Source organism: Dendropsophus ebraccatus, chromosome 4 (assembly GCF_027789765.1).
Source record: "Dendropsophus ebraccatus isolate aDenEbr1 chromosome 4, aDenEbr1.pat, whole genome shotgun sequence".
Lineage (NCBI taxonomy): Eukaryota > Metazoa > Chordata > Amphibia > Anura > Hylidae > Dendropsophus > Dendropsophus ebraccatus.
Genome location: NC_091457.1, coordinates 12219777 through 12244728, shown reverse-complemented (window position 1 = coordinate 12244728; position 24952 = coordinate 12219777). Strand labels below are relative to the sequence as shown.

General features: G+C 42.8%; 1 protein-coding gene across 1 annotated transcript in view; it reads right to left on the bottom strand.

Moving 5' to 3' along the window:
* Window positions 1-3559: 3559 nt before the first annotated feature.
* Window positions 3560-24952, bottom strand: part of TSPAN18 (tetraspanin 18) — an 87180-nt gene continuing 65787 nt past the window's right edge. Inside the window, exons 3-9 of the mRNA XM_069968085.1 lie at window positions 7984-8059; window positions 7375-7569; window positions 7175-7249; window positions 6814-6912; window positions 5871-6041; window positions 5456-5539; window positions 3560-4846 (exon numbers count right to left, since the gene is read on the bottom strand). Coding sequence (XP_069824186.1) covers window positions 4799-4846; window positions 5456-5539; window positions 5871-6041; window positions 6814-6912; window positions 7175-7249; window positions 7375-7569; window positions 7984-8046 — 735 coding nt within the window. The 5' untranslated portion in view covers window positions 8047-8059 and the 3' untranslated portion in view covers window positions 3560-4798. The remainder of the gene's footprint in view (window positions 4847-5455; window positions 5540-5870; window positions 6042-6813; window positions 6913-7174; window positions 7250-7374; window positions 7570-7983; window positions 8060-24952) is intronic.

The window sequence follows — 24952 nt, the reverse complement described above, 5'->3', positions numbered from 1 at the left end:
TTAACACTTTAGGGGGTTGAACTTTCTCTGTAAGGCCACGCAGGGCCAGATTAAAGGGAGGGCCTCCACCTGAATGCAGTATACTTGGTGATAAGAGGGGACTAGGGAGTATGTGCACAGTAAATGCCAACCTAAAGAAGTAGTACAGACAGAGTGCAATGCACAGCCCTCAGTATTGCATCTTCTGTCTGCTGCTGCTGTTCCTGAGATTCCTCTGGCTGTTGGGTCTGAGGGATGGGGGAGGGGAGGACTCAGGGCAGGGCAGCCTATAGAGGCAACACAGCAAGTCATAGACCGGAAGCTCTACCCTGCCTGACTACAGGGACCTCCTGATCTGCTCAGCCTCCTGGAATGTGTTAATGTGGATGTTAGTGTATGTGTGGGGGAGTATGTAGTGTGCCGGCCAGCCCCTCAGATTGGTATGGCAGGGACCATGTGCATCTTTGAATTTCATGGGACTGCAAGTAGTAGCTACTGCATCTGCAACATTACAGTGAATGCCCATACCTAGTAGGTCATCAATTTGCTACATCTATCTGCCTTAGCCAATCAAATTCACCTCTGCTACAAGGGTCCATTTACACACAGATTATATGACAGATTATCTACCAAAGATTTGAAGCCAAAGCCAGGAACCGACCATAAACAGAAATCAGGTCATAAAGGAAAGCCTGAGATTTCTCCTCTTTTCAAATCCATTCCTGGCTTTGGCTTCAAATCTTTGGCAGATAATCTGTCAGATAATCTTTCTGTGTAAATGGACCCTTAACCAGTCAGATTCAGCTCTGCTACATCTTGCTATACCTTAAAGTGAATGTACTACTAGATACATTTTGTTTTTTCATGACTAGACCGGTGCCGCGATTTTTTTTTTTTTAACCATCTCCCCTCTCACCTCCCCTCTTCGCTAATCGGTTCATAAAATTAGAAATCTTTCAGTCGTTCGTAATATGGTTTAAAAAAAGTAGGTGTGTCGTATGGTCATGATCACCCCGGCGAACGTTTTAAACGACCACAAAATAATTGTTACACTACATAGATCGTTCATGTTGTGTTATCATTCGCTAAAAAAAAAAAATCGTTTAGTGATCGTTAATGTGCGCTCGTTGGAGCGAGTTTATGAATTATAATTGTTCCGTGGAATAGGGCCTTTAGTACTAGACCAGGGGCGTTGCCTTGTGCAGTATAATGGACCTCCCCTAATGGATACGTACGGTGGGGTGAAAGAACGGGTGCTCAGTAACTGGCGCATATAGGGGGGGGATAGCAGAAGGAGCAGGAGACAATGTGGATTGGCACAGGGGCCATTATTCTTCACTTCCTGGATTTCTATCCGCTACCAGTGTGGCAGAACCGCACACAGATATGGTAATACATTGTATAGAGACCTCATTAGAACTTTTAATAGAAAACAAGTTTTTCTTATCCAGAGTTCCTCTTTAACCTGTGGTCAAGTTGCTTATAAACTCACTGTGATTATCTCACACCGTATTACAAAGAAGCTATGATGTTGCAGATAAAGCCTGCCAGGGACTTGTTTACAGAAGGGAGGGAGGAGGGGGAGACAGAGAGTTTTTTGTGTTTTCAGCAGAAAGCAGCAGCTCAGAACTGGGGGAAGGAGACTGCATAGATAGTATGGAAGGAATTGTTAGTCTCACCATGGGCAGCAACATATGAAAAGTTATGTTTGAGTGGAATACCCCTTTAAGCAGCTGTCTGTATAGATCGTTAAATAATAGTTTGTTTTTTAATTGCCCCGGGACTCCACCAACCTTAATCCGGCCCTGATGCCGCATACTGGAGGCTGCTTCCCTTCAAGTTCTACATTGATGCTGTTTATGCATAGCTACTCCAGGCACTGATATCTCTTCTACACTGCTGAGTAGTGAATGAGCCCCACACTTAGGCACAGCCATGGGCACCATACTTGCCACTTGCACTGCCATGAGAACATGCTGGGACTTGTAGTTTTACAATAGACTAGCAGCTACAGGCCCATCATTTCACCATAGATGAAAACAATTACAGTGGAGAAAAATTTTCAATGTCGATTGCATCTTTTACAGAATTTTTTTAAAATCACCCATAGTTACTAAAAAATAAAATGCATCGCCAACCCCCCCCCCCCCCATATGCATCGCTAATTTATCTTTGTGCTGATTTTTGGCCTTACTACAGCATGTATAGTATCACTTTACAATCAAAAACCACCAGTTTGTTACTTTCACAATTTTTTTATTTTATTACAGAAATAAGGTGTCCGGATGTCCTGCCCATCCCGCACCTCAATAATAACAAAAAGTCTGTTCATAGAAAAGAAGCAGGTGTGCACAGGACGATGCAGCTAAAAGTCTTAGAAACCAACATTTACAGGTACAAAACTTCAGGCGTCCAACCTCTCTCCATGGTCTCCGGCCGGGTGTCATTCCTATCTCTGACACCAGGGGTCGCTGCAGCTCTGGGAGAGGAGTATTCTTGTTCCTATAGGGTTAAAGTTCTCGTCTACAAACGCAGCCAAACACCACAGAAGTATATTCACAGTAATACAGAGAGTCCACGACGACAAGGAGCATAGGCGGCAGATTGAGGTTGGCTTGTTTGCTGTGTAGAACATCCGACATGGTACAGACATCCACTAAGAAGGGGACAGATTAATTCGTATTGCTCCTATGACAACACTTCCTGCCTTGATACACTGATTGCTTAGTGTTATGTCAATGCTGGGTCTCTGTACTAACCCGCACTACTACAACCCCTATCGGAGAGAGAGGAGAACTAAAGTGCCAGAGATTAGTAATTTACTTCTATTAAAAATCTCCAGCCTTCCAGTACTTATCAGCTGCTGTATGTCCTGCGGGAAGTGGTGTATTCTTTCCAGTCTAACACAGCGCTCTCTGCTGCCCCCTCTGCCTATGTCAGGAACTGTCCAGAGCTGGAGAGGTTTTCTGTTTCAATATATTTTATTGAAGTTTTGTCAATAAATTTTTGCAAGCAAAAGTAAAGTTTCGCAAACAAAAAGTATATGTTTTCTATGGGGATTTGCTCCAGCTCTGGACAGTTCCTGACATGGACAGAGGTGGCAGCAGAGAGCACCGTGTCAGACTGGAAAGAATACACCACTTCCTGCAGGACATAAAGCGGCTGATAAATACTGCAAGAATAGAGATTATTTAATAGAAGTAAATAACAAATCTCTGACACCAGTTGATTTAAATTAAGAAAAACTATTTGTGAACTTCCCCTTTAAAGAACAAGTCTTGTGCTGCTGGATGCAATAAAGTAGCATGGGTCAGGAAGTGTTGTCATAGGGAAACAGCTTTAAATCTTAGCAGATAAACTGGAATTCATTTGTGTTAGTGCTGGGATAGGCGCCAATATCTATAGCATAATGATTGAAAGTTGGGGGTCTGATTTAAGGCACAGTATTATCGTATTGACTTACTTAAATTTTAGGGGTAACTGCATTAGAGAGGTGTCCCTGTCATTTAAAAAAAGCATTTGTCAGGTCAGGATCTATGTGTTCGGAGGAGGTAGGAGAAGCACATGGTTGAGCACTTCACTATAAGTTTATGGAGCCCATCTCCTGCACAAAGATGGAAAAGGCAGGGAGAGAAGAGCTCCAGTGTGTGCTTCTCCCCCTATGGCTAGTGATCAATGGGAGTTGAACAACCAGTTGACAAAGGACACTATAATGAAGCCCATTCAGGACTAGGGCTATTGGATAGTGATGGCCAAACAAATAACGCCAAAAATATTGCTGCATCAAAAAAATTTTTTTTTTACTGAGGTTCTAAAATATTCCAAAAAATATTGGATTCCCTTTAAGTGATTTTATCTGTTCAGATGCTGAATTATGGCTCCTGCAGTGCAGTTCTGCAGATCTACCAGCAGATGGCGACAACACACAAGGTCTTCTCGCAGCAGAGTTATGTATAAGGAGCAGATACAATACAGAGCAGAAGTGGATGTGAATATTACAAGGAACATACATGTATATACAGGTAACGATAGAGAGTCAGGTGGTTAGTAATCCGGGGGCATTCATGTTATTATAGTTCAGAGGTGGGGAATAGTAAGTGCATTGAGCAAGACAAATGTGCTTGGGGGCAAATCTACACCTGTGGGGTGACCCCCCCTTTAAGAAGTGGGTGGAGTCACAACAACCTCATTAAGATGTAATTGGACCCATTAGAGCTCGATTTCTATTGGACATAATTTTTCCATTTAAAGGGGCTCTCCGACACCTTAAAGTCCGGGACCTCCTTTTGATCCGAAGCAAACAATGTATCTTTAAATAACAGTTCAGCATTTGTGCTACGTTACAATCATTCACTCCTAAAGGAAATCTACAAACAAAGTTTATAAGACACAGGACAGGAATCATAAACTTCTACCGTTCTCTACCATGAAAAGTACAGTGCCTTTTACTACCCTGCAGTCGCCGCATGTGATGACACAAAGCCTCCACATGGGGGCGGTAGAACATCTCATCTGTGTTCCCACCAGTTTCTTATATACAGGACATACTAATCAATGGATTCTCTGCCGATACTTGCTAGGCTGTTCAGTTCCAGTGCAGTGTCCCCCAAGCTGGGGGGTCTTCATAGAGTTAATACGCTGGTACAGCAAGGGGGTCCATTGGTTTCAGTAACACTTTTTTTTGCTGTTGAGGGCCCCAGGGGTAGTGCAAGACCCTCTGTCGGTGGAGGCTTTGACACAAGATGATTTTCTTGATTTTTTGGGGGGAGTTTGGAGACCCTCGCAATTTGGCACACAGTGGTCCTGAGCGGCGGTCTGGCTACTGGATGCCCCTGAACAGGCACATGGCAAATATCATTGCAAAGAGCTGTAAAAAAAAAAAAAAAAAATATTTATTATTAAAAAAAAAAAAAAAAAAAAAAAAAATTTTGACAAGCGTTGGTGTCGGAATACTGAGACCCCCGCCAATTTAAGGAGAGAGAAGTCCTTCGCTGGGTGCTTTCCCCCTGTTCATATTAGAGGGGTATGAAGATCAGATCAAAACATTTCATTAAAAAAAAAAAGTTCAAATCAACTAGATATTTGTAATTTACTTTTATTAAAAAATGTCAAGTCTTCCAGTACTTATCAGCTGCTGTTTGCCATGCAGGAAGTGGTGTATTCTTTTCAGTCTGGAGAGTAGGAGAGGTTTTGCTACTGCTCTGGACAGTTCCTGACATGGACAGAGGTGGCAGCAGAGAGCACTGTGTCAGATCGGAAAGAATACATCACTTCCTGCAGGACATACAGCAGCTGATGAGTGCTTTAAGACTGGAGATTTTTTTAAATAGAAGTAAAGTACAAATCATTGGCACCAGTTGATTTTTTTCCGCTGGAGTACCCCTTTAAGGAGCAATACTGGTACTTTCCATGAAAGTGAGACCCAACTAGAAATACCAGCAAAAGCTACATATACACATCGCTTTACGTGTCTTACCTCTACAGCTAACACACCGATGGCTAATGCTCCTGCAATGTACACATATGGTTCCAAGGAGTTGAGTATTGTTGAGTAACACCCCTAGAAAAAAAATTACATTGTTACTTTTGGTTTTATAACATTTATGAACAAGTTTCCATATTGCCTATGTGTTACACCTCATTAAAGGGGTTCTCTTTTCTGCTCCCGGGATAACCCCTTTAAGACGGGTTTAAGTTAGTATCTGTATCATACCCCCATGAGACCTGTACTTCCCCAATAATTCATGTAAACTGAACCTAAGGTTGGTTTTCCCCCTTACTACTAGCATTCTATGGTGGTCTAGGTTCAGCTCTCTTAGACTATGGGGGGAGAAGGGAGAAGTCCAGGACTTGTGAATGACCCCTGAGAACAGTTAGTTTTTGTTCTTTACCTGTCTGTTCACTTCTTTTCCCATTGTGCATTCCGTCCGGCCAATGACTTCTCCATCTCTCAGTAGGACATTTTTTCCGCAGCAGGCCTCGGGTACACTGTTCATCATATGGGTTTTGAAATGCAAAGCGCCATTGAAATCCTCTGGTCCATTCACTCCACAGCATTCAAACTGTAAGGGAAAACAGCAATGAGAGGAAGAAGCTAACATGTATGTTACTGTCCCTGGTTCTGGGGGGTAATGTCAGACCCCATGGCTGTTCCCTCATTTCGAGCTGTTCTGTGTATACAAAGGAGTGCAAGCACTGAACACAATAGCTTTATGTAAACAGGTATATGTATGTCTGAGTATTACTGTAAATCACCTCCCTGGATCTGAGGGATAATGTCAGATCCCATTGCTGTCCCCTCATTTCAAGCTATACGTTATCTGTGTATACAAGGGAGTGTAGGCACGGAATACAAAAGCTTTGTGTATCTATGAATATTATTGTAAATCCCCTCCCTGGATCCAATGGGTAATTTTAGACTCAATCACTGTCCCCTCATTTCCAGCTGTACTGTGTCTATGTATACAAGGTAGTGCAGGCACTGAATATAATAGCTGTGTGTTAACTGGCATATTTATGTCTATGAATATTACATAATAATAATAATAATAATTACTTTTTAAATCCCCTCCCTGGATCCAAGGGATAATGTCAGACCCCATTGCTGTCCCCTCATTTTTAGATGTACATTATCTGTGTATACAAGGGAAAGCAGGCACTGAACACAATATCTTTGTGTTAACAGGTATATGTATGTCTATGAATATTACCAGGATCCGAGGGGTAATGTCAGACCCCATCGCTGTTCCCTCATTTCTAGCTGTACATCATAATAAACTATAGTTATATATATTTTTTTTTAATTTATTTATTTATAGGTTTAATCATACTCACTGTTATCATTACAGAATTCCAGGTGGATGTAAAGACGTCGGTGCTGTTATTGCCCTGGTAATGTCTTTTTAGGTCCTTGGTGAAAAAGTCCCTGGTCAGCTGTAGGACAGAACATGACATGAACTACCATTAGATATACATAACAACACTCTGTGTTATGTATACAGAAACAACAATACTAATAATATCATTCTACAGGATTATAAAAACATGGTTGCTTTCTGTCAAAAACAGCGCCACACCTGGCCACAGGTTGTGTGTGGTATTAAATCTCTTTTTAATAGAGCTGATCTGCAATACCAGACACAACCTATAGACCTGAGTGTAGACACTGTTTAATAAACATAGAGAAGATACTTACATTCTCCCTGAAGAGGAAGGCCAGAATAGCAGCCGAGAGCTCCGCCAGGAATATCACCAAAATAAACATGAAAAACTAGAAGGAAAAAAAACCCCCAACAATATTATAATAGTGGCAACGCATACAAATATATATATATATATATATATATATATATATGAGAAGCAGCAGATCGTAAGAAGTGGAAGAAATATACTTACAAAGAGCAGAAGGCACTTGTTTTCACGGATTGCTCCACAACAGCCCAAGAAGCCGAGCAGGAAAAGCATGGCGCCCATAGCGAGGAGGAGATAGGCCCCCATAAACATCAAGGGATTTGCAGCAATTATCTCCCGGAAACCAGTAGGGTCAACCATTACCCAAACCCCGAGTCCGAGCAGAAAGGAACCACTAAGCTGGAGGGGGAAAAGTGATAGAAAGAAGGAAATACTATAATTCAGCTTGTCCTATATCAGTCTTATTGGGAGAAGTCAGAATATGATGGTGCTATGCTATATAAATCTAAGTCAGGTCCTCAGGGTTGGAGCATGACAGATTGCACCACTATAATGTCATGCTCCGCCCCCACAGATGCTGCACCATTTAATACCTGGTCCATAACATCTACCTTAACAAAATACTCCAGGTACAAATCAATAATCTTTGTTAAATCTAATGCAGAACCTCTGGGGCGGAGCATAACAGAATTCCTGTGAGATGCTCCACCCCCGCAGTACCAGACATAACACCACCTATAGATTTCTGAGTCACTGTCCAGTATTATAGCTGTAATATGTATACGTTACATGACAAATGTGTAAGATACTCACAAAGATGAAGAAGTTGAAGATGAACATGAGGTATTTGATGCAGCTCAGACTGTCGCCCTCCATCTTGTCAGCTCTCCTGCAAGTACAAAAGTCAATGATTAGTGGGGTTTATATATGTAATATAGTAAAAGTTAATATAATCATGGGGGACACATTATAGGGCTACCATGTGACCCATTACATAACCAAAAAATTAAAAAAACTAATATATATATATATATATATATATATATATATATATATATATACTCTATTCTAGAAATAGCGCCATTGCTGTCCATGGGTTGTGTCTGGTATTACATCACAGCTCCATTAACATGACTAGGACTGAGCTGCAATACCACACACAACCTGTGAACAGGTGGGGCACCATTTCTGTAAAAACAAAAACAGCCACGTTTTCTAATCCTGGACAGTTCCTTTAAGTGTTTTAAGCACATAGTGCCCTATACCCTGTCTCAGAGATGACTCAGGGATGGTAGAATAGGATTGTCAACATCTTGACAGAAGAGGACGGCTGGAGGACTGGTGCAGGGAGGGGGATAAGCGGCTCTTAATTATTCTTCAGTGTAATTGCATGTATAATGCACCTGGAGCGGATTGTGCAGGTACGGATGATTGGTACTTGTACGCAGGTCAGCGAGTCCGATAAATCCTCCACTTCAATCACCATGAGTGGAGCTGTACCCCAGCTGAGATATCTGGTAATCACATACTCCCACAGATGCCACTCAACCAACTGGAGAGGGCGCAGACCCCACTAATGCCCCTCTCCCTGCACCACACTCCAATCAGCCAGGAAGGGTCAAGAGCAGGAAGAGTGCTGCAGGTACAAAGCACAATGTATTCCCTATTGTATAAAGTACAGCCAGTTACAGCAATGGCTGCAGACGTCACTAAGTACCTGGATGGCCTGGAGACCGCTGCAGTACTGAGATACAAAGATGCCAAGTCAATGGACTGTGCAAAGTATTATAACTAGAGATACAGAGAAGGTCTGCACCATATAGAATAGAAATCCTACAGAGGCAGATCGCAGGAAAGGCGAAAAATTATCAGATACACCGGCAGCAGGGGAAGACAGCAGGACAGTGAGTATAGGGAATATGGGGAGGAAAGAATGACTAGAGGAGAAGAGAAAGAAGAGAGAGCAAAGAGGAGAAGAGGAAGAAGAGAGAGCAAAGAGGAGAAGAGGAAGAAGAGAGAGCAAAGAGGAGAAGAGGAAGAAGAGAGAGCAAAGAGGAGAAGAGGAAGAAGAGAGAGCAAAGAGGAGAAGAGGAAGAAGAGAGAGCAAAGAGGAGAAGAGGAAGAAGAGAGAGCAAAGAGGAGAAGAGGAAGAAGAGAGAGCAAAGAGGAGAAGAGGAAGAAGAGAGCAAAGAGGAGAAGAAGAAGAGGGAGCAAAGAGGAGAAGAAGAGAGACCAAAGAGGAGAAGAAGAGAGAGCAAAGAGGAGAAGAGGAAGAGAGAGCAAAGAGGAGAAGAGGAAGAGAGAGCAAAGAGGAGAAGAGGAAGAGAGAGCAAAGAGGAGAAGAGGAAGAGAGAGCAAAGAGGAGGAGAAGAAGAAAGAGCAAAGAGGAGAAGAAGAGAGACCAAAGAGGAGAAGAAGAAGAGGGAGCAAAGAGGAGGAGAAGAGGTAGAGAGAGCAAAGAGGAGAAGAAGAAGAGAGAGCAAAGAGGAGAAGAGGAAGAGAGAGCAAAGAGGAGAGGAAGAAGAGAGAGCAAAGAGGAGAAGAGGAAGAGGGAGCAAAGAGGAGAAGAAGAAGAAGAAGAAGAAGAAGAAGAGAGAGCAAAGAGGAGAAGAGGAAGAGAGAGCAAAGAGAAGAAAAAGGAAGAGAGAGCAAAGAGAAGAAAAAGGATGAGAGAGCAAAGAGGAGAAGAGTAAGAGAGAGCAAAGAGGAGAAGAGTAAGAGAGAGCAAAGAGGAGAAGAGTAAGAGAGAGCAAAGAGGAGAAGAGGAAGAAGAGAGAGCAAAGAGGAGAAGAGGAAGAAGAGAGAGCAAAGAGGAGAAGAGGAAGAAGAGAGAGCAAAGAGGAGGAGAAGAAGAAAGAGCAAAGAGGAGAAGAAGAGAGACCAAAGAGGAGAAGAAGAAGAGGGAGCAAAGAGGAGGAGAAGAGGTAGAGAGAGCAAAGAGGAGAAGAAGAAGAGAGAGCAAAGAGGAGAAGAGGAAGAGAGAGCAAAGAGGAGAGGAAGAAGAGAGAGCAAAGAGGAGAAGAGGAAGAGGGAGCAAAGAGGAGAAGAAGAAGAAGAAGAAGAAGAAGAAGAGAGAGCAAAGAGGAGAAGAGGAAGAGAGAGCAAAGAGAAGAAAAAGGAAGAGAGAGCAAAGAGAAGAAAAAGGATGAGAGAGCAAAGAGGAGAAGAGTAAGAGAGAGCAAAGAGGAGAAGAGTAAGAGAGAGCAAAGAGGAGAAGAGTAAGAGAGAGCAAAGAGGAGAAGAGGAAGAAGAGAGAGCAAAGAGGAGAAGAGGAAGAAGAGAGAGCAAAGAGGAGAAGAGGAAGAAGAGAGAGCAAAGAGGAGAAGAGGAAGAAGAGAGAGCAAAGAGGAGAAGAGGAAGAAGAGAGAGCAAAGAGGAGAAGAGGAAGAAGAGAGAGCAAAGAGGAGAAGAGGAAGAAGAGAGAGCAAAGAGGAGAAGAGGAAGAAGAGAGAGCAAAGAGGAGAAGAGGAAGAAGAGAGAGCAAAGAGGAGAAGAGGAAGAAGAGAGAGCAAAGAGGAGAAGAGGAAGAAGAGAGAGCAAAGAGGAGAAGAGGAAGAAGAGAGAGCAAAGAGGAGAAAAAGGAAGAGAGAGCAAAGAGAAGAAAAAGGATGAGAGAGCAAAGAGGAGAAGAGTAAGAGAGAGCAAAGAGGAGAAGAGTAAGAGAGAGCAAAGAGGAGAAGAGGAAGAAGAGAGAGCAAAGAGGAGAAGAGGAAGAAGAGAGAGCAAAGAGGAGAAGAGGAAGAAGAGAGAGCAAAGAGGAGAAGAGGAAGAAGAGAGAGCAAAGAGGAGAAGAGGAAGAAGAGAGAGCAAAGAGGAGAAGAGGAAGAAGAGAGAGCAAAGAGGAGAAGAGGAAGAAGAGAGAGCAAAGAGGAGAAGAGGAAGAAGAGAGAGCAAAGAGGAGAAGAGGAAGAAGAGAGAGCAAAGAGGAGAAGAGGAAGAAGAGAGAGCAAAGAGGAGAAGAGGAAGAAGAGAGAGCAAAGAGGAGAAGAGGAAGAAGAGAGAGCAAAGAGGAGAAGAGGAAGAAGAGAGAGCAAAGAGGAGAAGAGGAAGAAGAGAGAGCAAAGAGGAGAAGAGGAAGAAGAGAGCAAAGAGGAGAAGAAGAAGAGGGAGCAAAGAGGAGAAGAAGAGAGACCAAAGAGGAGAAGAAGAGGGAGCAAAGAGGAGAAGAGGAAGAGAGAGCAAAGAGGAGAAGAGGAAGAGAGAGCAAAGAGGAGAAGAGGAAGAGAGAGCAAAGAGGAGAAGAGGAAGAGAGAGCAAAGAGGAGAAGAGGAAGAGAGAGCAAAGAGGAGGAGAAGAAGAAAGAGCAAAGAGGAGAAGAAGAGAGACCAAAGAGGAGAAGAAGAAGAGGGAGCAAAGAGGAGGAGAAGAGGTAGAGAGAGCAAAGAGGAGAAGAAGAAGAGAGAGCAAAGAGGAGAAGAGGAAGAGAGAGCAAAGAGGAGAGGAAGAAGAGAGAGCAAAGAGGAGAAGAGGAAGAGGGAGCAAAGAGGAGAAGAAGAAGAAGAAGAAGAAGAAGAAGAAGAAGAAGAAGAAGAGAGAGCAAAGAGGAGAAGAGGAAGAGAGAGCAAAGAGAAGAAAAAGGAAGAGAGAGCAAAGAGAAGAAAAAGGATGAGAGAGCAAAGAGGAGAAGAGTAAGAGAGAGCAAAGAGGAGAAGAGTAAGAGAGAGCAAAGAGGAGAAGAGTAAGAGAGAGCAAAGAGGAGAAGAGGAAGAGAGAGCAAAGAGGAGAAGAGGAAGAGAGAGCAAAGAGGAGAAGAGTAAGAGAGAGCAAAGAGGAGAAGAGTAAGAGAGAGCAAAGAGGAGAAGAGTAAGAGAGAGCAAAGAGGAGAAGAAGAAGAAAGAGCAAAGAGGAGAAGACGAAGAAATAGCAAAGAGGAGAAGAGACAGCAAAGAGGAGAAAGAGAGCAAATCGAGAGACAAGAGCAAATTGGAGAAGGAGTAGAAGACAGCAAGGAGTAGCAGAGAGAGCAAAGAGGAAGAGAGAGAGCAAAGATGATTAAGGATTGAAGAGAGACTGAAGAGAGGAGAGGAGAGAACAAGAAGTAGAGAGAGAAAAGTAGAGAGTGTAGAGAGACAGAAGAAAGAAAGAGAGAAAGGAAAAGAGAGGTAAAGGTGAGGGGAAGAGAGAGCAAAGGAGACAATGAAAAGGAAAATTATATATCAAAGAGAAGAAAGAGTCTTATTACACAGCCTGATATTAGGAAAAAGACCAAAGAAAGGGAGAGCCAAGAAAAGAAGAGAAGAGAGGACAAATAGGTTAGAGAGAGATTGGACAGAGGACAAGAGACTAAAGAGAAGAAAAGTCAAGAGAGAAGAACAGGGATCGAAAAGAAATCAAAGAGACAAAAGAAGAAGAGAAAAAGAAGACAGATTGAAGAAAGTAAATCAGCTTTGATAACTCCGAAATAAAGAAGGGAGATCAAAAGAGAGCGGCAGAGAAGAGAGGTGAAAAGAGATAGAAAGGAGGGGACAGAGGGAAGAAGAAGAGACAAGAAGAGGAAAGAGAGTGGGGAGCAAAAATATGGAGAGAAGAGAGGAAAGTCTAGAGAGGAGAAGAGATTAAAAGGGATCTAGAATTAGAAAAACATCTTACTTTTCTTCCATGAACAGCACCACCCCTGTCCTCAGGTTGTGTGCGGTATTACATCTAGTCTCCATTAACTTCTATGGAACCGAGCTGCAATACTGCATACAACCTGAGGACAGGGGTGGCGCTGTATCTGGAAGAGAAGAGCACAAAAGATGTGTGAAGGGGAGAAAATAAGAGACCGGAAGAGAGGAGAGATGTTAGGGAACGGGGGTTAGATGGGGGATAATGATTGTTTATCCATTAAGAACAGACTAAACCTCATGGTGGGGGGGGGGCATTCTGAAGCTTATTACACCCCAGGGTACTGCATGCCCCCCAGGGAGTCTGTGTATAAACTTGACATTGAACCCTTGAAGAAAAAGAGAAAACCAGACTCCTCACAGGGTCTAATAACAAGGAGGAACTTTCCTCCATTATATCTAATGTCAAAAATTAAAGGAATAATTCCCATCCGCTTCGGCCCTGAGAGCCAAACGCTATTACGGCCCATAGAAGAGAAAAATGCCTCCAATTACCCAGCGAGTCAATAAAATCCTCCTCCATGAAACAAACAATGCAGTAAAGCAGCGGCAGCGGCCGGGACTACTCCGTGTAATTACAGCGGCCGCCATCATCGCTAATGAAAAGCTTTTACCCAGAAGGTCGGCCGCGTACATTACACTGTGTGTTATAGCGGGGGCTCAGCTGCTTGTTTATGTGCCCGGACCAGAGCGACCTGCAGGTCTATATAGAACCCATAGGGGCGACAATGTGTATGGAGCTGTGCCTGGTAAACATCACCCCAGGGCGTCTACAATCAGCTGATCTCGTCTTATTCCATATCAATGCCTTAAGTAGAGGCCTTAAAAATTAATTTATTTATTTTTTTTAATATCACAAGTCTTCCAGTACTTATCAGCTGCTGTATGTCCTGCAGGAAGTGGTGTATTTTTGACACAGTGCTCTGTCCATGTCAGGAACTGTCCAGAGCAGGAGAGGTTTCCTATGGGGATTTGCTGCTGCTGCTCTGGACAGTTCCTGACATGGACAGAGGTGGCAGCAGAGAGCATTGTGTCAGACTAGGAAGAATACACCACTTCCTGCAGGACATGCAGCAGCTAATAAGTACTGGAAGACTTGAGATTTTTAATTAGAAGGAAATTACAAATCTGTATAACTTTTCTGGTACCAGCTGATTCGAAAGAAAAAAAAAAAAAATAGACGGACTTTCCCTTTAAAGTCCTAGAAGACCTCTTTAAGACGGGAAATCTGATGACATAGAAGAATTTAACCCAACAATAGCCGTATCTGTAGTTATACATGTGATGACCATGGGGGATGCATATGTTTTAGGAAGAATTTGCATGTTTGTCCTCATATCTATATGTATTTATCTCTATGTGTCCTGATGGGCTAGTGTCTTCTATGACATGCTATGAGCCATATAGGTGTATTCCATAGAGAGAAAGATTGCACTTATTCGTAGCTTCCTGGTAAACAAACCCACCCGCATTGGTCCATGTAACATAGTATTTAGTGGCCCTGGTGTCCTAGTGTACAAGTATTAACCAGTCCATAAGGTTTTAAGGCAGGGATGGGAAACCTTTGGCCCTCCAGCTGTTGCAAAACTACAATTCCCATCATGCCTGGACAGCCGAAGCTTCGCTTCGGCTGTCCAGGCATGATGGGAATTGTAGTTTTGCAACAGCTGGAGGGCCAAAGGTTCCCCATCCCTGTTTTAAGGCCACTTCTCCTTTAGTGGCTACTCCTTGGTGCCAATAAACCATAGTGGCTATACCCTGGACTGGTCTAGTGTGATCCAGTCATAGCCGAGCATGTATACAGCCCTTAGTGGCCCTGGTGTCCCAGTGTACATTCATCTGCTCCCTGGTGACCATAAGCCATTGCTTAGGTAGCATAAACCCATCCAGTGTGGTCCACTGTGCTAGTGTCTCTTCTATGTGCCGCACTGAGCCAAGTACCCTCTCCCTGGTGGTCTAGAGGGACCACATGATAGATCATCCACATGACTCTAGGAAGCTATCATTCATACTTTTCGACTCTTCTAGCCCCGATATTGTTACACAGTTCCAACCATGCCTAAAACATTGTGCTATTACAGTGCATTGTGCCAAGTGACAACCTCAGCTCCGCTACATCTGCATCTGTGATTGGCTATTACAAACATCCCATTGTGTAGATCTGTGCAACAGAGGATTCCCTCCAGGACTAACACCCTATCCCCTCCCCAGACCTGACCCCAATAGCTTCCAACGCCCGGCAGTGACCCCCAGGTTGCCCCCTGTGTAACGGACAGGACAAGCAATAATTTATCATACGCCAACATGAGCAGGTGCAAAGTGCGTCCGTGTATGTCACTTCTGATCAATCTTTTATACACTTCACTTCTCTGATCAACAATGGAGGACATGTATGGGACGAATGCGACTGGTGGCACTGGCGAGTCGTCTGTACTGGGGGATAGAGGTAGAGTTCCCACAATGATCCTCTCTCTGTATATACACACATGCGGTGTAGCAATTCTTAAAGGGGTACTACAGCGAAAATCTTATTCTTTCAAAACCAATTGGTTTCAGAAAGTTATATAAATTTGTAATTTACTTCTATTTAACAATCTCCAGTTTTCCAGCTGCTGTATGTCCTGCAGGAAGTGGTGTATTCTTTCCAATCTGACACAGTGCTCTCTGCTGCCACCTCTGTCCATGTCAGGAACTGTCCGCAGCAGGAGAGGTTTTCTATGGGGATTTGCCGCTGCTCTGGACAGTTCCAGACATGGACAGAGGTGGCAGCAGAGAGCACTGTGTCAGACCGGAAAGAAAACACCACTTCCTGCAGGACATACAGCAGCTGATAAGTACTGGAAGACTTAAGCTTTTTAAATAGTAAAGTAAATTACAAATCCATATAAGATATAATGGATTTTAAAGAAGAAGCTTTTTGCCAGAGTACCCCTTTAAAAGAACAATCTAGAACATATATATATTGTAAGGATCTTCCCGGGGGATGGTGTGTTGGACACAGTTCACAACAGACTTATAAAACAGCTTGGAGTTTATTTGTAGCATAAACAGTCCATAACAGAAATATAGCAACACTGTGCTTAAAGACCAAAACAAAACAAAAGGTCTTGCCCGTCTGGGCGCTAACTAACACAACAGGTTACCTCTCTGGCACTTTGATAACAGTATCGCAGGGTATGGACAATCCCCAGCAGCAGTGGTATCCCTTGCTCCCAGCAAATACAGCATGCAGGCTGTTTCCTCCTGGCTGAGAGCAAGGACCTGTACACTGTGTGAGCTTTTTGCCTTCTCAGGCTGATTGGGATCAGAGCTCACCTGATCCCAAAACCCACACTGGATCGAGGGGGAGGGAATGGCAGATCCCACTACCAACCTATCCGCCATTCCAGTAAATCCGGCCCGGAAAAATTAAACAACGACTCAGCAGCATATCACTGCTGAGCAACCGATCTCTCCCAGATTTACCATCTCACACTAAGCTGTAACCTAGGTGAGATGTACACCCCCTCGACCACTTCTCCTGTGACATGTCTACAATATATATATATATATATATTTTTTATTTAGCTATATGTTCCACTTAATGAATGGAAAGGTGTAAGGTGAGTGTGCGCTGTCATGTGGCCAATCCAATTTTGTCATTCATCATTGTCAATCTCATTCAGGATTTTAAAAATTCTTAAAATAAAAATAAAAAATATAATAAACAATAATTAATAATAATAATTATTATTATTTATTTAATTTATTTATATATTCATTATTTGTATTTATTATTTTATTTATTTACTTAATTACCTATCTATCTATCTCATATATATCTATCTCCTATCTCCTATCTATCTCCTATCTATCTATCTATCTATCTATATATCTCCTATCTATCTATCTATCTATCTATCTATCTATCTATCTATCTATCTATCTCCTATCTATCTATCTATCTATCTATCTATCTATATATCTCCTATCTATCTATCTATCTATCTATCTATCTATCTATCTCATATATATCTATCTATCTATCTATCTATCTATCTATCTCCTATCTATCTATCTATCTATCTATCTATCTATCTATCTCCTATCTATCTATCTATCTATCTATCTATCTCATATATATCTATCTCCTATCTCCTATCTATCTCCTATCTATCTCCTATCTATCTATCTATCTATCTATCTATCTATCTATCTATCTATCTCCTATCTATCTCCTATCTATCTATCTATCTATCTATCTATCTATCTATCTATCTATCTCCTATCTATCTATCTATCTATCTATCTATCTATCTATCTCCTATCTATCTCCTATCTATCTATCTATCTATCTCCTATCTATCTATCTATCTATCTATCTCCTATCTATCTATCTATCTATCTATCTATCTATCTATCTATCTATCTCCTATCTATCTATCTATCTCCTATCTATCTCCTATCTATCTCCTATCTATCTCCTATCTATCTCCTATCTATCTCCTATCTATCTCCTATCTATCTCCTATCTATCTCCTATCTATCTATCTATCTATCTATCTATCTATCTATCTATCTATCTCCTATCTATCTATCTATCTATCTATCTATCTATCTCCTATCTATCTATCTATCTATCTATCTATCTATCTATCTATCTATCCATCTCCTATCTATCTATCTATCTATCTATCTATCTATCTATCTATCTATCTATCACTTCCCCTGTGCAGAAGAAGGTAAAAATCCCAGACTAAAAAGGAAAGGGAGGAAATATTTCAGAAGACTAAAAGGCGGCTATCCATGTCCTTATCTAAATGGAACAGACCCCCTGACCATGTGCAGGACCTTTAAATCCACTTTGCAATTTCACTGGAACCCAATCTGCCCCCCAAAACTAACAAGCGCAGAGAGCCCGTAATCCATCAATCAATAGGCGACCTTTTATTGGCTGAATCATCAGCCGTCCCATAACCAGGACTCATCCAGGACTAATAAACAGTCCCAGGAGGCGGCGTGGAAAGGGCCCATATTGATCTGTTATGGGACACGAGGCTTGCAAAACGAGAACAAGTCTCGGAGGAGACAGAATTTGTTGTAAAAGGGATGAGATTCAGCAACACTAAGCCATCCCAGGCGGCTGATAAAAAAATACTTAGTTCTATGGAAAATGAGATGGAGCAGAGCTGACTTTATCTCTAATCCTGGTTCAAATAAACAGGTGCCAGACATTTGTAATTTACTTCTATTAAAAAAAAAAATCTCCACTCTTCCAGTACTTATCAGCTGCTGTATGTCCTGCAGGAAGTGGTGTATTCTTTCCAGTCTGACGCAGTGCTCTCTGCTGCCATCTCTGTCCATGTCAGGAACTGTCCAGAGCAGCAGCAAATCCTCATAGAAAACATCTCCAGCTCTGGACAGTTCCTGACATGGACAGAGATGGCAGCAGAGAGCACTGTGTCAGACTGGAAAGAATACACTACTTCCTGCAGGACATACAGCAGCTGATTTAAAATAGTTTTCCCTCCAGAGTGCCCCTTTAAGAAGGCCATAGAAACATGTATTTAGCAAGTACCATCTATTGGTCTATGGCAGGGGTCCTCAACTGGCCGACCGCAGACCGCGGAGGCCAGCTGTCCGGACCCCTGCTTCAGCTCAGTATACCTGTATACTAAGCTGCACTCTGAAAAGTAACTATGAGTGCTTGTAACGAGCCATTGGCTCCCTCCCTGTCAGTCACCCCTCACTAGCCGCAATGGTCACAAGAGACGAGTGAAGTTACTCGAGTGCCAGGACAAGGACAAGGTGAGAGCGGCCTCTTGTGACTGCTGCAGTGCGGCCACAAGAGCAAAGAGAAGAGGAGACGCCCGGACCCAGGTGAGTATAAATGTTTTGTTTTTTAATGTTATATGCTATATGGGATGGGGGAGCACACAGCAGGGGTCTATATACTACTGGGGAAGCGCACAGGGGTCTGTATACTACTGGGGAGTGCACAGGGTGGCTATATACTACTGGAGGAGCTTACAGGGGGCTATATACTACTGGGGGAGCACACAGGGGTCTATATATTACTGGGGGAGCGCACAGCGGGTATATACTACTGGGGGAGCGCACGAGGGGGGGTGTATACTACTGGGGGAGCACACAGCGGGGCTATATACTACTGGGGGAGAGCACAGGGGTCTATATACTACTGGGGAAGCGCACAGGGGTCATATTCTACTGAGGCAAAGCACAGGGGTGTATGTACTACTGGGGGAGCGCACAGGGGTCTACATACTACTGGGGGAGCAACAGGGGAGCTATATACTACTGGGGGGAGCACATAGGGGTCTACATACTACTGGCGGAGCAACAGGGGGGGCTATATACTACTGGGGGAGCACACAGGGGTCTATATACTACTGGGGGAGCAACAGAGGAGCTATATACTACTTGGGGCAGTCACCCCCTTTGTACCTAATTTCAAAGGGCCGGTGATAAAGAAAAAAACGCCAGTTTTCCCACTAATAAGCAGCAATTCTGTATGTAAATAGTTCAAGAACTTTTGTGAAAAGTAGGAAACGTGTTTTGTTACTTTTCACAAAAGTTCTTGAACTATTTACATGTTCAGCTCGGACCTTCACCTGACAATAGACCCCGGTAAGTGGACCCTCACTAATAGTTGTTGAGTACCCCTGCACTATGGAGTTCTACATTCTACCAAGTTTATTAGAAATCTAGATTTGATAGGGAGTACATTAAGGGGGTGACCACCCTTTCCAAAGAAAGATATGGTGGTTCCAGTAGTCGGGGTGCTTCTGGCACCTCTATGTTTCATGCAGATGATGTAGTATTACACAGACCTTACTGAAGTCAGTAGTATATCAGCTAATACCCAATTGGGTCATGTACTCTGGAGCTGTAACTTGCTGTAAAGCATCTTCCATGGATGACATGCAGTCCCATGTAAAATCATAGGGAATTCATGAAAACACAGTCTCAAAATGAGCTTTGCTATAGGTGGCAAACTCAGCTCTGCTACATCTGCACATGTCAGATTTTGGAATACAAAGGTTGGCATCTATACCGTTAACAGGCGGCTCATAGTCAAGAGCTCAAGCACTTGTCCTCCAAGAGGGGAATTAAGTGGAGGTGCTTTTAGACGTTTGATACAAAAATAGAACGTACTTTGTTTCTATGGCAATTTATGTAACACACAAAACAAATCTATTACAGTGGGCTGCATGGCCTCACAGCAAGTCCTAATGGGTATTGTGTAATCACAGAGCAGAAATGCCAGACGACTATACTGGAGCAATTCTAAAAGTCGGCAGTAAAAAAAAATAAAATAAAAAAATAAATTTTTTTATATACACATATATATATATATATATATATATATATATATATATATATATATATATACTAAATCACGAATAAAGAACATGTTACAAGTAAATTGACCAGCGCTGCTCATCCTAATCCTCCTGGTTCATGAATAGAATTCTAGTTTGCAGTTGAGACTGACACAGGTAGAGTAGGCGGAGAGAATAAGAGCAAAAAGTCTGATGAAAGTGCACCCTCTAGTGGCGGAAAAGTCATCCTGCATCTATCAATCAAGACAACTCAAAGATGGATGAATGAAACATGAAAGGTCTTCAGCTTCTTGGGGACTTGTATGTACAGGCGACTAATAGCTTGTTTTAGGCTTTGTTCTGCCATGGGAATTTTAATCCCAGTATGTATTTGTAGTTGAACATATTGACAATAGGAGCTTTGGGACTCTGGGGGGTCCCCTTGGTGCTGGTTATGGTGCCCTGAGCTGTGGAAGAGGTTTGGAGGGGCACAGAACACAGAGACTATGACAGCTGCAGGGTTCCTCTTGGGAATAGCATTTGTGAGCCAGATGTCAATATTCAACTGTAACCCATCACCTATAGTAGTGGGAGAGGGAAGAGGATGGACTAGGCTGACCAGTAGACCACATGGATCAACAGATAGAGATATACCCTGAGGACACAGAGTCAAAGATCAGACCCTAAGTACCAGCATGGAGGCGCAGTACACAGTAACCTGACATACAATAAAACTGGACCAGCCTAGTATATTAGAATAGTAGCGATAGGCTGAAAGTATATAACTTATATTATATTGCCCCCTATATACAAGAATATAACTACTATAATACCGCCCCCTATATACAGGAATATAACTACTATAATACTGCTCCTATATACAGGGATATAACTACTATAATACTGCTTCTATATGCAAGAATATAACTACTATAATACTGCTCCTATATACAAGAATATAACTACTATAATACTGCTCCTATATACAAGAATATAACTACTATAATGCGGTTCAGGGAAGAAACAGAGTGCTGCACCTCACACCTATGGCTGATACTAGTGCCGCTAGGCTAAAATAAAAAACACATCAGAATTTTGTGTATGAATTGATCAAGCCATACACCTGAGTGCACATGGTTTTAATCCCTCCTGTTTTTTCCCATTCTGTTTGCTGCAGCTATGGTGAGTGTAATTCCTTATCCAGACTTGTGCTGCTTGGGGGCGACCTTCTCCGCCGGCGGTGCTGGCCGGGTTCTGGTGTGGTGTTTTTGGGTCTGGTCCTGTGGCATGGGGGTCGCAGGGCCGTCCCATGGCCCCCGTTCCCTGACTGTGCACGCCTGCGGGGTTGGTGGCCACTGACTGGCACGGTGTGGACTTAGTGTAGGGACCCATGTGTATCAGATACCGGCACGAGGTACATGGGGCAGTATGGCTTGATCAATTCATACACTAAATTCTGATGTGTTTTTTATTTAGCCTAGGGGCACTAGTATCAGCCATAAGTGTGAGGTGCAGCACTCTGTTTCTTCCCTGAACCACATAACTACTATAATACTGCTCCTATATACAGGAATATAACTATAATAATACTGCCCCCTATATACAAGAATATAACTACTATAATACTGCTCTTATATACAAGAATATAACTACTATAATACTGCTGGTACACGGGGCAATATGGCTTGATCAATTCATATACAGACACTCTGGTGTTGATTTTTAATATAGGCCTAGCGGCATTAGTATCAGCCATAGATGGGATGTGCAGCCGTTCCACTCTCTCCAGTTCGTGTTTTGCAATTCTCCCTCTCTGAACAGCTAGCACTCCTTTATAGGACCCACATGACCAAAATTAGCAGGATATGCCTGTGCTCACATGTCTGGACCTTATGTCTTCCCCATTCTGTGAGAGCAGCAATGGTAAGTGTAATACCATATCCATACTTGTGTCGTTTGGGGGCAGCCTTCCCCGCCGGTGGTGCTGGCTGGGTTTTGGTGGGGCTTTTTGGGTCTGGTCCTGTGACATTGGGGTTGCAGGGCCGTTCCATGGCCTCCCTTCCCTGCACGTGCACGCTTTGCGGGGTTGACGGTCGCTGACCGACACGGTGTGGAGTTAGCGTAGGGACCCGTGTGGACCAGAGGACCTGCGCGGTGGTACACGGGGCAATATGGCTTGATCAATTCATATACAGACACTCTGGCGTTGATTTTTAATATAGGCCTAGCGGCATTAGTATCAGCCATAGATGGGATGTGCAGCCGTTCCTTTCTCTCCAGTTCATGTTTTGCAATAACTACTATAATACTGCTCCTATATACAGGAATATAACTACTATAATACTGCTCCTATATACAGGAATATAACTGTTCTATAAGAAGAAAAACTGTTCTATAAGAAGAAAAAGAGTGCTGCACCTCACACCTATGGCTGATACTAGTACCTCTCGGCTGCATAAAATACATCAGAATTTTGTATGTGAATTGATCAAGCCACACTGCCCCATGTACCGCGTGCAGGTATCTGATACACATGGGTCCCTACACTAAGTCCACACCGTGCCAGTCAGCGACCACCACCCCCGCAGGCGTGCACAGTCAGGGAAGGGAGGCCATGGAGCAGCCCTGCAACCCCCATGCCACAGGACCAGACCCAAAAATGCCACACCAAAACCCAGCCAGCACCACCGGTGGAGGAAGCTGCCCCCAAACAGCACAAGTCTGGATAAGGTATTGCACTCACCATAGCTATCAAAGATAGAATGGGACAGACAGGAGGGATTAAAACCATGTGCACTCAGGTGTCTCCTGCTAAATTTTGTTTCTCTCTTTTCTCCGTGTTTTGCACTCCTCCTGGTGAGACCCACATGACCGCAATTAGCAGGAGACACCTGAGTGCTCATGGTTTTTATCCCTCCTGTCTGTCCCATTCTATCTTTGATAGCTATGGTGAGTGCAATACCTTATCCAGACTTGTGCTGTTTGGGGGCAGCTTCCTCCGCCGGTGGTGCTGGCTGGGTTCTGGTGTGGCATTTTTGGGTCTGGTCCTGTGGCATGGGGGTTGCAGGGCCGTTCCATGGCCTCCCTTCCCTGACTGTGCACGCCTGCGGGGGGGTAGTCGCTAACTGGCACAGTGTGGACTTAGTGTAGGGACCCATGTGTATCAGATACCTGCACGAGGTACATGGGGTAGTGTGGCTTGATCAATTCACATACAGAATTCTGATGTTTTTTATGCAGCCGAGAGGTACTAGTATCAGCCATAGGTGTGAGGTGCAGCACTCTTTTTCTTCCCTGAACCATAACTACTATAATACTGCCCCTATATACAAGAATATACAACTATAATACTGCTCCAATATACAAGAATATACAACTATAATACTGCTCCTATATACAAGAATATAACTACTATAATACTGCTCCTATATACAAGAATATAACTACTATAATACTGCTCCTATATACAAGAATATAACTACTATAATACTGCCCCCTATATACAGGAATATAACTACTATAATACTGCCCCTATATACAGGAATATAACTACTATAATACTGCTCCTATATACAGGGATATAACTACTATAATACTGCTCCTATATACAGGAATATAACTACTATAATACTGCTCCTATATACACATAATACATATATATTATACTGATATATATATATATATATACACAAACAGTTAGATTGAAATAACAATATTCCATTCTGTAGACATGACTTTTTCCAAGGCTGAATTCAGACAAACATGAAATTATCTTGTAGTTTTATAAGAACTTTTCAACAAAAAGAGCATAAAACACCCCGAACAATAGAGATGAAAAAACTCCACAGCCATTGATTACGATGGGGATCCAAACGAGCAGGAATGGTTGCTTTGTGTATTCATGGAGTCTCTTTGGCGGCGGATGGAGCTATTCATGTAATATCAAAGACCCGCCAGGATCCAACACCTGATTTACCGCAGCAAGAACAATCCACATCCTTCTGTTTGTTGCCACTTTGTATCAAATTCATTCACCTAAGTACATAGCACCCAGTTTCTTATGTTTTTACTTTTATTTTCAAGGGGAACTCTGTTTTTTCTTTCAAATCAACTGGTGTCAGAAAGTGATACATTGATTTGTTAATTACTTCTATTTAAAAATCTCCAGTCTTCCAGTACTTACCAGCTGCTGTATGTCCTGCAGGAAGTGGTCGGACGCAGTGCTCTCTGCTGCCACCTCTGTCCATGTCAGGAACTGTCAAGAGCAGGAGAGGTTTTCTATAGGGATTTGCTGCTGCTCTGGACAGTTCCTGACATGGACAGAGGTGGCAGCAGAGAGCACTGTGTCAGACTGGAAAGAATACACCACTATCTGCAGGGCATACAGCAGCTGATAAGTACTGGAAGACTGGAGATTTTTAAATAGAAGTAATTTACAAATAAATATAACTTTTTGAAACCAGTTGTTTTAAAAGAAAACGATTTTAGCCAGAGTCCCACTTTACTGTTATACCACACATAACCTTAGGACAGGGGCTGTGCTGTTTTTGCAAGAATGCAGCTGTGTTTTTTTGGTTTCTAATCCTGGATAACCCAGTAAAGGGATTAGGGTGGCAAACATGGACCAGCACCCTGTTCTGTACTGTCAAGGAGTCTACAAATTAGTGACTTTTCCCTTCCAGAGGAGTTGGAGGAGACTCTAGCTTGGCTTTTATAAGTATTCTTCCTTCTGGAGGCAAACTAATTAGCATATTTTCTATCCCATAAAGCATTGCCAGGCTAAGTCTCTTCAATGAGTGTCAGCATTCCCTGGTAAGTATCTCAAACTCAGAATATTTTTATGCCGGTGACTTT